Here is a 14,953-nt window from a genome sequence, read left to right as displayed (position 1 = left end):
TTACTGTTGTGACACCTTCCTTCCTACCCACTTCCAGCCAAAATATAAAATTATGTTAGTGTCTCCTATCACTATGCCCAAGATTTAAGTGTTTGGGCACATCTACAATGAAAATCAATTAGAATAATGCCCCAAAAGGTGATGTTCTCTTCGTTCCCTCACACTAGCTACGCATCCCAAAGAAGCCCGGAGGTCCAATGAGCCTTGCAGCATGATCCTACGAATACAATTGCTTCAAATGCTGCCAGTGATTATTCTCAATAAATTAGTTTCCCCATCTCAGGGATATTATAAGAATCAGTATTATGGAAGTGCCACTTGAAGTTCCATAGTTAACATTATATTGACTTTTGCACATAAAGCAGGCATTTCATGGCTACATTTATAACACCACAGAATAGTGAGACAGTGCATTTTAGTCACTTATCTTAGGACATGTCTACACTTACTAGGGATCGATGCTGCTGCAGTCAATGCACTGGGGATCAATTTAGCGGGTCTAGTGAAGACCTGCTAAATCGACCTCAGATTGCTCTCCTGTTGACTCCAGTACTCTACCAGAATGAGAAGTGTAAGGTAAGTCGATGGGAGAGCGTCTCCCATCAACGCAGCGCGGTGTAGACACTGCAGTAAGTCGACCTAAGCTACGTAGCTGGAGTTGCGTAATTTAGGTTGACTTACCTCCGTAGTGTAGATAAGGCCTTAGCTACAAATATTTCAAACTTACCCCAAATTACATTCCCCAGTGAGTCAAGTCATGTGAAGTTTATAATTTTGAAATTTGGTTTTGGGTTTAGTTTTGTGCCAAAAGAATTTTTCCATTTTATAAAAGTCCTGCTTATCTAATTAACATTTCAGGATGAAAAACTTTAAGACCAAAAGGAAAAATTGAGAAATTTTAGACAAGTAAGAACAGGGAATTACAACTTTCAGGAAGTTACATCTTTCAGTTTTGCTAGTGCAAAAGCCAAAATATAACTGATATTCCACTGCTTCTAAATTTAGCAAAAAGCAGAGCCATTTCTCCAAAAATGCAAAGAAATCAGATTTCACAACTTCAAAAAGTCTGATTTCCCCCCCCCCCCCAAGTGAGGATCTCTATTTTGTTGTATAGCAGCTAGTTCTAATTAAAATTTTTGTCTCCCACAGAAAGAGTTCAAGCTTCCCGCACCATTTGTGAATGGAGTACCCATGGCTACATTCTTTGTTGCAAATTTTCAGCTGGGCTTCCTAAATTTGTCACTCATGAACAAATGGCAAGACTTTCTATTACAAGCTGCTATGCAAGCATATATGCTGCTGAAGTTGCTATAATTTTGCCAAGATTTGAATGATTCATTCTGTCATAACAGGAGTACTTGTGGCACCTTAGAGACTAACAAATTTATTAGAGCATAAGCTCCGAAGAAGTGGGTTGTAGCCCACGAAAGCTTATGCTCTAATAAATTTGTTAGTCTCTAAGGTGCCACAAGTACTCCTGTTATTTTTGCGGATACAGACTAACACGGCTGCTACTCTGAAACCTGTCATTCTGTCATGTTGCCTTCTGTGAGACGGTAGCTTCACTTGTCTGTCAAAAGGTGGTGGCACAGGAGGCTTCATGATAATTATTTTAAAGTCGTCATTTAGTTTTACTAATTTTAGAGCACTCTTAATTTAGGGGTAATCAGCTACTGTTCTCGTATGCTATTTTTTGTTTGCTTTAATGGCATACTAGTAGTGAAGACTATTAGATATTGTCTACACTAGGAAAATTCATAAACATTTTTCTTTACCACTGCAGCTCCAACTGTACTAGCAACAGAATGACCTGTAGTTTAGACAAGTTGCAGATATTTACTATGTCATGAAAACATTCTCTGAACACTTGAGCAGTCTACAATACTAGCATTTATACATCAATACCACCAGTAAAACGATACTTTTGATGGAAGTTGCCAAAGTTCAGCCATTTTTCTCTTGCACAGACAAAATTTCAGAATGTCCTTTCTATAGACAACATTTTACACCATAAAGGGGATAAGCAAGCACTGTACAAAAGCTACACCCTATTCCTGAAACCTTAAAGTCACCTCTACAATGTTAAGCTTCAGCATGAACTGGTATTTTATTTTTACTGGACCACTCCAATAATTTTGTCTTGAATTAGAGTAGACACAGAAAAGTCAACGGTAGCTGGCACAGCACAAGAAAACAGTTTTGGGGGATTATGTGGGAAGCAATTTTCTTCATAAAAGACTTACAGAAACAACAATCAATAATTGTGTCTTCCATCAGAGTTTAAAAATACTTTTCATTTTTCACTTGCAAATGCTTCCACCTTATCCATGGAGACTTTTAGTAAACATCCACCCATTTTTCAAATTGCATTATTTGGAGGGTGAATCATTAGCAAGAAATAACTTGTGTAACAATTATATTTGCTACAGGGCCTCATATGAAGTCAACTCCCAGTTACAGCTAAACAACATGAGTTGTCTTGTTCATCTTCTTAAAGAAAACAGAATGCTTTATCTACAAACCAAAAAAATGCACATTTTGGAAAGTCGAGTGAATATCAAATGCTTTAAGGTAACTTGCACTAGTAAGTGACCAGAACACTGACAGTGCAACCAATAGTATAAATACCCAAATCAACCAACCCTTATCAGATTGTGACCAGGTAGGTATTACAGCCTTTTGAAGACACCCTCTGTCAATCTCTTTTCAGTATTTGATTTAGAATGCCCAACCAAAAATTACACATCTCACTAAATCAAATGAACCTCAGACAGGAAAAAATTCAGAATAAAGAGAATCAATATGAAGTTCACAATTACAGCGAGGTAGGGTTGCAACATATGCTAGGAGAGATACTTACATGACAGAGCTCCTATAAAATTTCCTCTGATCAACCTATACCACCCTGCTTTAAACAGGTAGAGCAAACCAAGAAAGTAGAAGTGGATCCTGTGTCAGCACTTTCACATCAAGAAAGCAGGGGGGGTTGTTTTGGGGAGGGAGGAGAGACCAACTGCAATCTTAAACAAGATTAGATGATTGGGCACGATGACTTGTCTAATGATGAGCCTCTCTCAGAAAATCTCTAAGCGTGGCAAGCTGTTTTCCCACTTTCCATTAGATAGCAGACCCTACACATGTTTACAAAGAATTCTGTGTCATACCAATCAATCACTTGGAGCACAAAAATGAATGTTGGTGCTCAGTAGGATCCAGGAGTGGTGAGTGTGGAACACAAGCTGCCTGCTCTTTGTGGAAGGTGAGAAACGGTTAATTATCAGCTGCCCAAAACTTTCTAATTGCCTGCAGCAGCCTTTTTTCGACTATAATGTCAGAACTGATGCACAGCATGCAGATATCTGTAGGAGTTATAAAAGTAAACAGTCATAGAATCATAGAATATCAGGGTTGGAAGGGACCTCAGGAGATCATCTAGTCCAACCCCCCTGCTCAAAGCAGGACCAATCCCCAGACAGATTTTTGCCCCAGATCCCTAAATGGCCCCCTCAAGGATTGAACTCACAACCCTAGGTTTAACAGGCCAATGCTCAAACCACTGAGCTATCCCTCACTGCATTGATGCATTTGATTCAAATTCTGTATATAAAAAAAAACAACAACAAAAAACAGCTCTCTCACTTGTGCTCTTTCCTAAAAAGATTTCAAAACAGTCCAAGAGGGCAGAGTTATAATGACAGTCTCATACAGAGGGCACTGTGCTGGTATTTTGGGCCCCAAGACAAAAATGAAATAGAACACAACTTCAAACAGAAACTGCTTAAGAATTTCATAAATATATGACCATACTTTCATAATAAAAAGAAGCGGTATCTAACTTTAGCATAGGAAGAGGTCCTCCGGACTGAAGTAACTATGATACTTTGAGATCCTGGGATTGAAGGCTCAATAGAAGTCGTAAGTGCTTTACAAAGATGTACTAAATATCAAAGATCCTGACAGGAACTCTCATTTTATAGATGGAGAAATAGGAACAGAGAAGTCACACGCATCTGTAAGTCAGAAACAGAACTCAGATCTCTTGTTCCCTATATAAGTTCACAGGTAAGAAATGGTCTTATTCATACAGGTAGCATCTCCAGCAGTTTAAAGTGTATCTCTGTGATTTAACAAGCAGTAAAAACCCTAGATGAGAGGGAAAGTGCAGTGGAACAGACTTAAAGATTAACAGCATCCTGAAGAACCAAACCACAAAAGGCAGAATCAGAAGCAAATATCTTCTTGTAGTTTTTATTTTTTGCTGAATTACTGCTCTAATTAGACAGTCTGACCATATGAAAGCATCAGTAAAAATAGCTGATAGGACTAAAATAATAACTGGGAGGTTGGAGGAACAAGACCTATTCATGAGACTGATTTTAGAACATCTTTGCTATCCTGGAAGTCTGTTTAAAAGAGGAGGGAAATCATGCATTCCCCTTACATAAAGAGGGGATGTTGGGCAGGTGGGTGACACTTGTCTGAAAGAAATAAGAGCTTATATGAGAAGTAGCTGGTTCAACTTAATCCTGGTGATGCAAGTAAGGCGAAGCATTTTGATTAATTATCGGAAACTACAACTGCACCTCTATTAAGAGCATCTGCCTTCTGGACTGTGAAGTGGTGTATACTTTCGGTCTTATTTCACTGATGCCTACACCTAGACACAAACAGAAGCAGCACTCCAAAATGCATTTTTCTATCTTTGTTTAGGAAGCTTACATTTCACTCCTTCAATTTACTGTGATCCATGTCTGTGTAACATCTAGACTAGATTACAGCAACATGTTCAATTATATTTGAGAGAGCGTCATGGGAAGCCCCACCTTATACAACATACTGCAGCCTGTCTCGTAACTGTGACAGGCTGGCCAGCTCACATGTGTGCTCTGCACTGACTCCCACAGTCAATTCTGGTACTGAGGTAATAGTTTCATCTTTAAAGGTCATAGTTAGCTAAGGCCAAGCACTGCCTCTTTAACAGTAAAAATACTTAACTTTCATACATTGTTTCTCATCTCTAGATGTTAAAGAATGGTCAATCACTTGGAGAACAGAGAGTGAGGTGTTTCCTGCACCCAATACAGTTCAAAATGGGTTGTGCCCCCCTCCCACAAAAGAAAATCTCTCTCATGCACACAGCCAGGTATGCTGCTGAAGCTTTCAGTTCAAAACAGCTTCCGCCAACAAGAACTGCATCCATGGCTTGAAAGGTTCATGTCAAACTCTAAGTTGTAGAGCAGCTAAAAATACCTCTACTTCAAAAGAGTAAACAAACCCATCCAAAGCTACAAGTAGAGTAAACAGCCCTGCCCACTACTTAGTTTTTATTTCTATTCTATATAGGAAGGCATCCTATAACAGCATCCAAGTGCAACGCTCAGAACAATACCCTTCTGACTGCTGGGAGTAGCCAGGCATGCCAAGTTTCCCACTGAAGTTTTGCCCCGGATCCTACTTCCCCAACCACATATTTTTGCAGGCTCTGGGTAAGACATGACCACTAGTTTGCAGTGCATGCTCATCCACCCTCCCTGAGGCACAATCTCTCCGCCTTATCTAGTGTCTGCTATTCCTTGCCCAGCCTAGTGTGTACATCTTCACTTTTAATTATCCCTTACCTTGATTTTTTTGTTCTGAAATCTCACTGACCTCAATCCTTGTTAGGGACTGCAGCGGCAAGCAAAACTGGAGACTTGTAAATTTCGTTGTGCTGACAGCCTTCTCCAGAAGAGAGACAATAGGCTGCTGATACTAGGGAAAAGGAAAAACTCTCCCTCCTTCCCCAAATCAAGCATCTCTCACATTTTGTTGTTGACAATGCTCTACATGACAGAAACAATCTTTCTTAAGTCTCAAAAAAAAAAAAAAAAAAAAAAAAAGAAAGACAGGCCTTTTTGCTTCTTTATGATGTAGAAGGCCTGAAAGATGTTTTGTTTATGTAATTTTCTGTTTTGATTTGGTTTTTTTCCCCACATGAAAAAATTCAGGTCTTGTATAGCTTGTCTTTTTTAGACACTATGGATGACTTGAGAACTGACAGGACTATGATGATTTTTAAAATTTTTAATGACATGTCACAAGTGAAAATGAAAGGGGAAATTATTTTCATTCAGACTGTTAAACTTGGTATTGTTCTCAGAGTCCACAATACATATTTCTAAAACCAAAGTCCAGCAGCAAAACCAGGAAAGACTACACTTAATAGTCCTGACAAGAAATTAGCAGAATTTTTAAAAAAAAAGCCTTTTAGGACTCTGTATGCTTCTTAAAGCAGTAAGAATAGGCCCAGACTCTTTCCCCTCTTCGCAGATTACCCTCAAGGGACCTTTGAAACAGAAGAGACTCAACCTCCCTTTACCAAGCTGGTAGATCATAACAATCAAGCCTGAGCCTCAGGGGTCAAATATGTAAAATCCAGAAATGAAATTTACTCCCCATGCTGTGGGCATGCCTGAAACTAAAGGGATACTAGAACAGCATTATAAGAATTATAATAATGGTAGCACAAGTCTCCATCTTCTTGAGCCTCAGGTTATGTGAACTACAACTATTTTAAAGAATAATTAAAATATAACACTCTACCCAAATAGCCCTGCACTGGTGAAACAATAAAGCCTACAGTCAGCGATACAATGGATTTCAGATAAACTACACATGCCACTGAAAAAGGCCTTTCACGAAGCACAAAGTTAATGAGCCAAATTTAGTGTTTCATCAACTACTTGTAAGAAGACAAAGAATAAAATCCATAATTTTGATTAATCTTGGGCACTTCTATAAAAACCATCACCATATCATGTAAATTCTGAATATATAGGTTACACTGAACCTAAATAGAATTTAACAAATAAGTTAAACAACTTTACTGTCTTGTAAGGCAAAGTAAGTAACATTTTTTTCAAATAATTTAAGTTCACTGTATTGAATGTATCTTTCTTTAATGTATTATTTGAGCTGTTTTTAGAAGTTTTTTAAAGTTATTAAAAATAATGCTCTTGAGAGAAGGGCTAAAAGATCTATGTTTCTATTTTTAAAGTACTACATGATATAAAGTAAGCAGGTCATATTGGGAAAGAACAATATTACTGCAATTAAGCTCTACCCACAACTCTAGAATACCTGGATGTTTCTATTAAATCAATCAACAGCAGTAAAGTTGTTATTTAGGGTTGAAGAGGGGGCATCCAATAACTAGAGGCCAATATGAAAAGATAGGGGGGAGGGGTCCATCAGAGGATGTTGGGATTTTTATTAGGAAACAATCCCTAGACCCTGCCCTTCAAGGTTGGTACAGTCACATCATGCAGCCAACCACTTGAGACAATCTGGTCAATTGTCCTTAAAGATGAAACAGCCAAAAGTTTCTCTGCCACTGAAACAAAGATGACCAATAAAAACCTTGTGAAATGGCCATTCCAATACTCTGCATATTGCTGGCAAATATAAAATTAGTACCTGAATGTTCGAACAATGCAATAAGATAGTCAATGATGAACATAAACTGAATATTCAGCCAAACCACCTCAATCTGGTTTGTGATCAATCTGCAAGCAGGCTATGTCCCCCCTTTGGGATCTGCCCTGATGACATCCCTAGACCCTGTTCTGGGGCTCTCTTTTGTATCAGCCTCTTATTCAAATGTGTCAGATATAATATCCAATCTCCACCCCAAATTCCCTACTGGAAGGAAAGGACTCTCCTGCCCTACTTAATGTGTGTGGGATATCCACCACTGTCCCCACCTACAACCCTATATATTCATCATTCCTCACTTTTGAGTCTGCCTCCAGAAATGGCTGTCACCTTTCTTCTGCTTGACCAGTAGTGGGTATTCGCTCCAATACCCACTACTGGTCAAGCAGAAGAAAGGTGACAAATGATTTATGTAATTTTATAACTGTTCACACAGTTCTGAACAACAACACTGAAATGGATTGAGGAAAATTTAAATCTGCTGCTTGGAAAGTTATTAGCAGAAGAGGAACTGGAACAGTCTATTAGTAGTCCTAAGAAAACTGCCTCAATTCATATTCTGAAAGTAAATTTTGCAGCCACAAAGGTAAAAACAAAACCTTATTTCTGTGGAAACTCATTGATTTGGAATTCTTGCACTAGTCAGGGAAAGTTTTTATTTTGCCACTGGTGAGGAATTTTCAAACCTAGTACTAAATATAGGCTATGACTCTAGGTCTTTTAAGTCTTATTATATTTCTCCTTTAATGTTAGGGTTCAGGGTTAATGCCTCACTGAGATGAATGAGATACCTCAGAGATACTATTTCAATCTGCAGACTTACACATGGTTCACATTCAGAAGGTTTTCTTTCCATGTGGAAAAGGAAGGATGTTTGGAGTTTGGTTTTGTTGGGGGTGGGGGTGAGGTATGTTTTTATTTTTATTTAATTTATTTATTTATTTAAAAGTGAAGCTTGAAATTCTACAGAAATCAATTAAGTCAAGACAGTACAAAGAGTGAGATCAATCATCAATAGTGCCAGAACAGTGCTATCAAGTACCAGCTTAAAACAACCCATGGATAAAGGTGATCAGAACACACGTGCAGAGTTTTATTCATCTGTTGGACTAGGAAAATTTTGATGAACACCACATTAGTTTTTCATTACCATAGTAAGGTCAGGCAAGTAGATGTTGTAGCTTGGAATGGTACATTCTCGTGACAGTTTTACAAGTTTAGACTAGACTTCTGAAGCGCAATGCTACTCACTAGGTCATCCAGAAATAATTCCATCAGAGGAAACACTATTTGCTGAAGAAGGAGAAGATACAGCATTGGCCATACCCATTCCTTCCCCACTATGAAAACAGAAGAGTGTAAGTAGATAAGTTAGCTACAGTTACGTAAAATTCTTAGCTGGAGACTGTGGAAGCTAGGCTTGAGATCCCTCCCCTCCCCTCTCCAGACCTCCTGGCAGCCACTCCTCAGGAGCAGGGTCTCACTCTCAAAGACTCAAATGGTTTAGCCATGCAAAGTGGGATGCTTGGGGTTCAGAGAAAATGTGGAGGTAACAAGGCTAAAAAAAAAAAAAAAAAAAATACTGGTTCTTAAGACTGTTCATCCTGAACGTCAAGCAGAGCTAAATACATGGAGAAGGGGAAACTAGATTCAGTTTAAACATGAGCAAAGGTGTTTAGCCATTGAAGTTAGGAATGTCTTTTAGCGTAGTATGGAACGCACCAGAACTCATTGAATGGCTTCAAAGAATTTGACATAGTTAAAGCAGGTGGTGAGAATTTTAGTGGCAATATGCTGGATAGACTTTATGAGAATGTAGAGAAATAGGTGGGCAGAGAGGAAGCAGCTGGTTTGTTCCCTTACAAGTTAGGGAGTCTATCAGTTGCCTTGTGCGTACTGGAACAATTTTGTATGCTACTGACTGTATCCACGTCACAATTTACTTAAAGATATTAGTTGGAATATCTGAACTCAGACATCTACATGATATTCAACATGTTGCAGTTCATCTGTATGACAACTTGCTAAAAATATTAGTTGCCCCTTCCTTCATTCCAGAAGTTAGTTCAATGTGTATATAAAAATTACACTAGGAGGGACAAAAGACTTCCCTTTTATCGTAAGTCTAATATAAATTTTCCTGCCACTATCAGCAAGAAACTCCAGAGGAGATACTGGCAAACCTCACCACTCCTATTACCTTCAATACTAAAGTGAGCAGAGGAGATGACAATCTAAACAGCCACTCCTCTAGAAGCTTTCAGGAAGCAGATATTGAGATATCAGTGTCAGGTATGCCCTAGTCTCTGATCTATTAGATCCATTTCCACATTCCCACTTTTGCTAGCTATATGCATTAGGAAGCATCCTGCTAACAGATAACATGATGAAGATCAACAACAACAATCGCCAAATCCTTATTAAAAAAAAAATCTTCCTAGAGGATCTCCCAGTCGATCGCCATCTCTGGCAGCGCAGCGGGGATGCCGCTAAGACAGGCTCTCTGCGTGCCCCGGCCCCACACCACTGCTGGAAGCGGCCAACGTGCCCCACAGCCCTGGGGAGCAGGGGTCTTCCACCACGCACTGCTCCTGCCTGCAAGCACCACCCCCGCAGCTCCCATTGGCCGGGAACGGGGAGCTGTGGCCAATGGGAGCTGCGGGGGCAGTGCTTGCACAGAGGGACAGCGTGCGGAGCCATGTGCTGCCCGCCGCCCGCCTGCCCCCACCCCGGGGACGCAGGGGTGCATTGGCCCCTTCCGGGATCGGCGAGGGGCCAGAGTAGGCAGGGAGCCTGCCTTAGCGGCAGCCACGCTATACCACCAACCAGGAGCCACCAGAGGTAAGTGCTGCCCAGTGGGAGGCCACACCCCAACCCCAAACCCTGAGCCAGCACCCCACACCCCCTCCTGCACCTCAAGCCTCAGCCCTGACCCCCCCTCCCAGAGCCAGCACCCTCCTGCACCCCAACACTCTGCCCCAGCCCAGAGCCCCCTCCTGTACCCAAACTCCCTCCCAGAGCTTGCACCCCTCCTGCATCCCAACCCTCTACCCCAGGCTCAGCTCAGAACCCCCTCCCACACTGCAAACCCCTTGACCCCAGCCCAGAGCCCACACCCCCTCTCAAACCCCAACCCTCTACACCAGTCCGGTGAGGGTGAGTGAGTGACAGAGAGGGGGGTGGATGAGTGGAGTGGGGCTTTGGGGAAGGGGCGGGGTAGATCCTGAGTTGCCCTTAAATTCAAAAAGTGATCTTAGGCGTAAAAAAGGTTGAAGACCACTGCTTTAACGGATGGTCAATATGCTCTAAGGCAGAGGTTCTCAAACTGTGGACCGTGTACCACCAGTGGTCCGCGAGCTCCATTCAGGTGGTCCGCAGATAGTTCCCTCTAAGGTGCGTGCCTGGGCAGCCGCACACAAGAGACTGAAAGGCCACCTGCCTAATTAGTGGAGCCGCCCAGGTGTGGCTCCACTAATTAGGTGGGTGGACCCTGGAGAAGACACACATGTAAGGTGGTGGCCTTGGGGGAAATATGGGGTAGGTGGGAAGGGGCAATGTGGTGAGAAGAGAGGGTGGGAGGAATTTGGGATGTGCAGGGCTGCGGCGGCCAGAGAAAGAGGCAACTTTCCCCAGCTCAAGGGCTGCAGCTGTCGGGAAGAGATGGCCCTCCTTCCCAGCCTCAGCTCTGTGGCGGGAGAGAGATCCCCCTCTTTCCCTGCCCAGCTCGGGGGCTGACACGGCGGGGGAGAGAGGGCACATCCATCACATTAGAAAGGTAAGACTACTGATATTAAAATATGAGTTGTGTGCTTTTATTTGTAGAACAAAAAAAGTTAGTTTTTTTTTTTTATATAGCACTTTTATCCAAAGCTCTTTACAATAATTAGCTAACGGTACAAACAACATTTGGAAAGATCATTAAGTGGTCTGCCGAGACCCTCAGCAATTTTCAAGTGATCCGCAAAAAAAAAAAAAGTTTGAGAACCACTGCTCTAAGGCTAGAAGAGGAAGAGAATCAAGGAAAGGGGGGGGAGGAGTAATATTGGCAGCCAGGACCACACCGGGAAAGAAATTTCCCCAGTCCAGCACGAATAAATCAGCCCACTTAATTTTCAAAAGATGCTTACCATCAAAACAAATGCTGATAACTACCCACTTCAGTCATCTCATACATGAAAATGTGAGACAAAAACCACAATCTAGCTAGGAACAGGAGGCAGTTAAAAGGAGTATCAATCTCGCTATCCCACTTCACAATGTAAAATAAAAAAAACAAGTTTAAAAATTAATAAGACCTATGCCAGTTCCACTACAATATCACCTCACCCTTACATGGCATTTTCATCCATATTGGACATCTTAAATCCCCCACTTAAATTTATACAGGGACGGAGGAAAAGGACACTGATTTCTTTTTGAATAAACTAATCTCAATCACTCTCTCAAGGGACATTAACCAATAGATAAGCATGACAAACTGTCCACACACTTCACTGGAGACCACAAGAGCTGCCTCTTCCAGGAGCTTGAGACATGGTTTCCTAATACAGCTCTGCAAACTGATTTGTATTAGTATGTTGTAAGAGAAGATAGTCAAGAAATTCATCAATGCACCCCCTAAGGCTTAAGTTGTCTGTTCTTGGCTCTGTTTAATAGCTTTTCTGTCAAGAAGTGCAATCTGTCCCTTCCCACACAATAAGTTTTCTGTATTTTGCATGATTGCATGTTATTTACCTTTACATGCTTCTAGTTCTCCCCCTCCCCCCCCCCATAACTCTGATCGTCCTCAGGCCACAGAAAGTGCCAAGCACAGCCAGAAGCAAGACAGGGTTTGGACGCTTCCACTGCGAGACATGCCACTGCTACTGCACATCATCATGATGATAATGCTGCTGACAAGCCCTGTACATGGTGGCCAGGACCCAGCCGGGTCCCCTAAACAGCCTCTACCCGCCCTCCCAGCTAACAAGAAGCTGCAGCGCCGACGCTGCAGGGGCTCTGGACGCAGATTTTGTGCGTTATGGACACGGGCCGGCCACAATCTCCAGCCGTGCTGACGGCCTGAATGAGGGAGATGCTGAGAGAGCCTCTCCCGAACACAGCGGAACACGCCCTCGCCAGAGGAAAGACAGATGGCAAGCGCCACCCTCCTCCAAAGCCACCACCTCAGGGGGGCAACCCCAGCTCCCACCGGGGGGAGGCGCTACGAGACGTGGGGCACGACTTGCCCCGCCCAACAAATAGCAGCAGCAGCTCCGTGGGGCGCTAACCCAGCCCCTGGCAACCTGTAAACTCTGCCCCACCTCCCCACAACTGGGGCGCCGCCCGGCACCAGAGCCCTCCCCGGGAGCCAGGGTGACTTACCCAGCAGCAGGACGTTTTTCCCCGAAGGCAGTTTAGACCTGGAGCGTGTGGACACCTCGCTGAGGATACAGGACCTGAGGGGAGACAGAGCCCGGTCAGGAAGGGGCCAGGCCAGACCCCCAACACACAGACACGGGGATGGGCGGGGGCGCGCACTAGGGGGATGGGGCCGGGGGCGCCTGCCGCTGACAAGAGCAGCCCCCCCTCGTTACTTGGCCTCACAGGGGGCCCCGCGAAGGGAGTTGTGTCGTGTTCCCCCCCCCCTTCCTCCCTCCCTCCGGGCGGAGGCTCTCGCGGGGCGGGGGCCCGGTGGGCTGGGCGGTTACCAGAGGTTCTGCCCATCGTCCTCCTCGCCCCCCGCCCGCAGCTCCGCGTTACTGCTGGCGGTGAAGCCGGCGGCCGCGCCGAGCCCCGGCGAGGAGGAAGAGGAACCGAAGGAGCCGGCTCGCCCCGCCGCCATCTTCCCTGCGCTCCCTGCCGTCCGCCTCAATGAGAGAGAACAGAGAGCGGGCGGCGGCGCGGCCGGCTGACAGGTACCCGGATGTTGGGAGCTCAAAAGGGGGCGGGGCCAAGAGGGGGCGGGGCCGGTACCCGCCTGTGGGGCGTAGTGTGCGGCCGGGCGCCCAGTCACGCCCACGTGCCTCCGGGATTATCCAAGGGATGGGGAGGATTTTTTGCGGTCCCCAGGCAGGTGGCTGGCTGGCTCACCCAGCATCCCACACACCTGATTTAGGATGACCAGATAGCAAGTGTGAAAAATCAGGAATGAGACAGGAGGCAATAGGTGCATATGTAAGACAAAGCCCCAACTATCAGGACTGTCCCAATAAAATGGGAACATCTGTGCACCCTACCCACACCTAGGGCTGTTACCCACTCTCCCTGGGAGAGAGATGCTGGGGAGGGGAGGCAATTTCCTTTCCGTCACCACAAGTCCCATGAGTGAGCTGTTCTCAGGCCACGCTTCCTATTAAGAAGATAGTCATGGGAGAGGCCAACGAAGAAGGCAAGATCTAGAAAAAATTTCCCCCCTCTTTAAATCATAGTCCCCAATCGCATCCCATTGATTCAGAATGATTGTCATTGTTATTTACTATGTACAATGTGCTACACATTCTCCAAACGTAACACACTTAACACGCTGCCTGTCCTGAAGAAAACACACTTACTTCTAAGATGACAAAGTCTGGGAAAGACATAAAACATACAATTTTTAAAATGCGCTCTCCCCAGCTGGCCCACTGTTTATCCACTATGATAGTGCTCAAAACAGCCACCCATTATTCCTCCTCACCTCTTTGCCCCTAGTTTTATAGAAATATGGAACGCCAGCAAAACAGAACAAAGTATAGAAGCATAGATAATTTCATGGAGGAGAGGTCTATCAACGACTACTAGCCAAACTGGTCAGAGATGCAACCCCATCCTCTGGGTGTCCTTAAACCTCTGACTGCCAGAAGCTGGGACTGGGTGACAGGATGGATCACTCGACTGCTCATTCCCTCTGAAGCATCTGGCACTGCCCACTGTCTGAAGACAGGACACTGGGCTAGATAGACCATTGGTCTGACCCAGTATGGCCATTCTTATGTTCTTGTAAATAAACATTCTTAAATTAATTAAGGGGTTTAATGAATACAGGTTTTCTCAGTGTCATGAGCATCTTTGAGCAAGGAAAAATATAATTTATTTGGGGGATATTTCCCAGTTTTCATCAGACCCCCATAAATAACATGGATATTTCCTGAGTTTCCCCATTTCCTCAGATATAAAAAGGTTGGTTTTTTTTTTTTGCATGGATAATGTATTAATGTTCAATACACCTCACCCCCACCCTAGTGTATATATTCATACATGCCAATCTATTTAAAAGTGACAGTTCCCTTTTCAGAAATATATTTATAATTTTTCCACTTTTCCCTCTAAAAAAGCTATTTCTGTCCTGTGCTTTTCTATTGAATTAAAATGTGTGCTTATTTTTTATACTCAAATGTTCCTATCAATAGCTTTCCAATGCTCTGCAACCCCACCTCTGACTGACCATTCCCTTATACACTGTTATGAGGGAGGTTGGGTGAAACATCGTTGAAGCTGGTGGACATCATAGCCATCCTTC

At 43.5% G+C, this 14,953-nt stretch overlaps 1 protein-coding gene across 1 annotated transcript in view; it reads right to left on the bottom strand.

Moving 5' to 3' along the window:
- DYNC1LI1 (dynein cytoplasmic 1 light intermediate chain 1) overlaps nucleotides 1–13,297 on the bottom strand; it is a 61,506-nt gene extending 48,209 nt beyond the window's left edge. The window contains exons 1-2 of the mRNA XM_065398697.1: nucleotides 13,164–13,297; nucleotides 12,838–12,911 (exon numbers count right to left, since the gene is read on the bottom strand). Of these exons, the coding sequence (XP_065254769.1) occupies nucleotides 12,838–12,911; nucleotides 13,164–13,297 (208 nt within the window). The remainder of the gene's footprint in view (nucleotides 1–12,837; nucleotides 12,912–13,163) is intronic.
- Between the last annotated feature and the right edge of the window lie 1,656 nt (nucleotides 13,298–14,953).

The sequence above is a fragment of the Emys orbicularis genome, chromosome 2 (assembly GCF_028017835.1).
Source record: "Emys orbicularis isolate rEmyOrb1 chromosome 2, rEmyOrb1.hap1, whole genome shotgun sequence".
NCBI lineage: Eukaryota > Metazoa > Chordata > Testudines > Emydidae > Emys > Emys orbicularis.
This window is presented reverse-complemented; position numbering and strand designations above follow the sequence as displayed.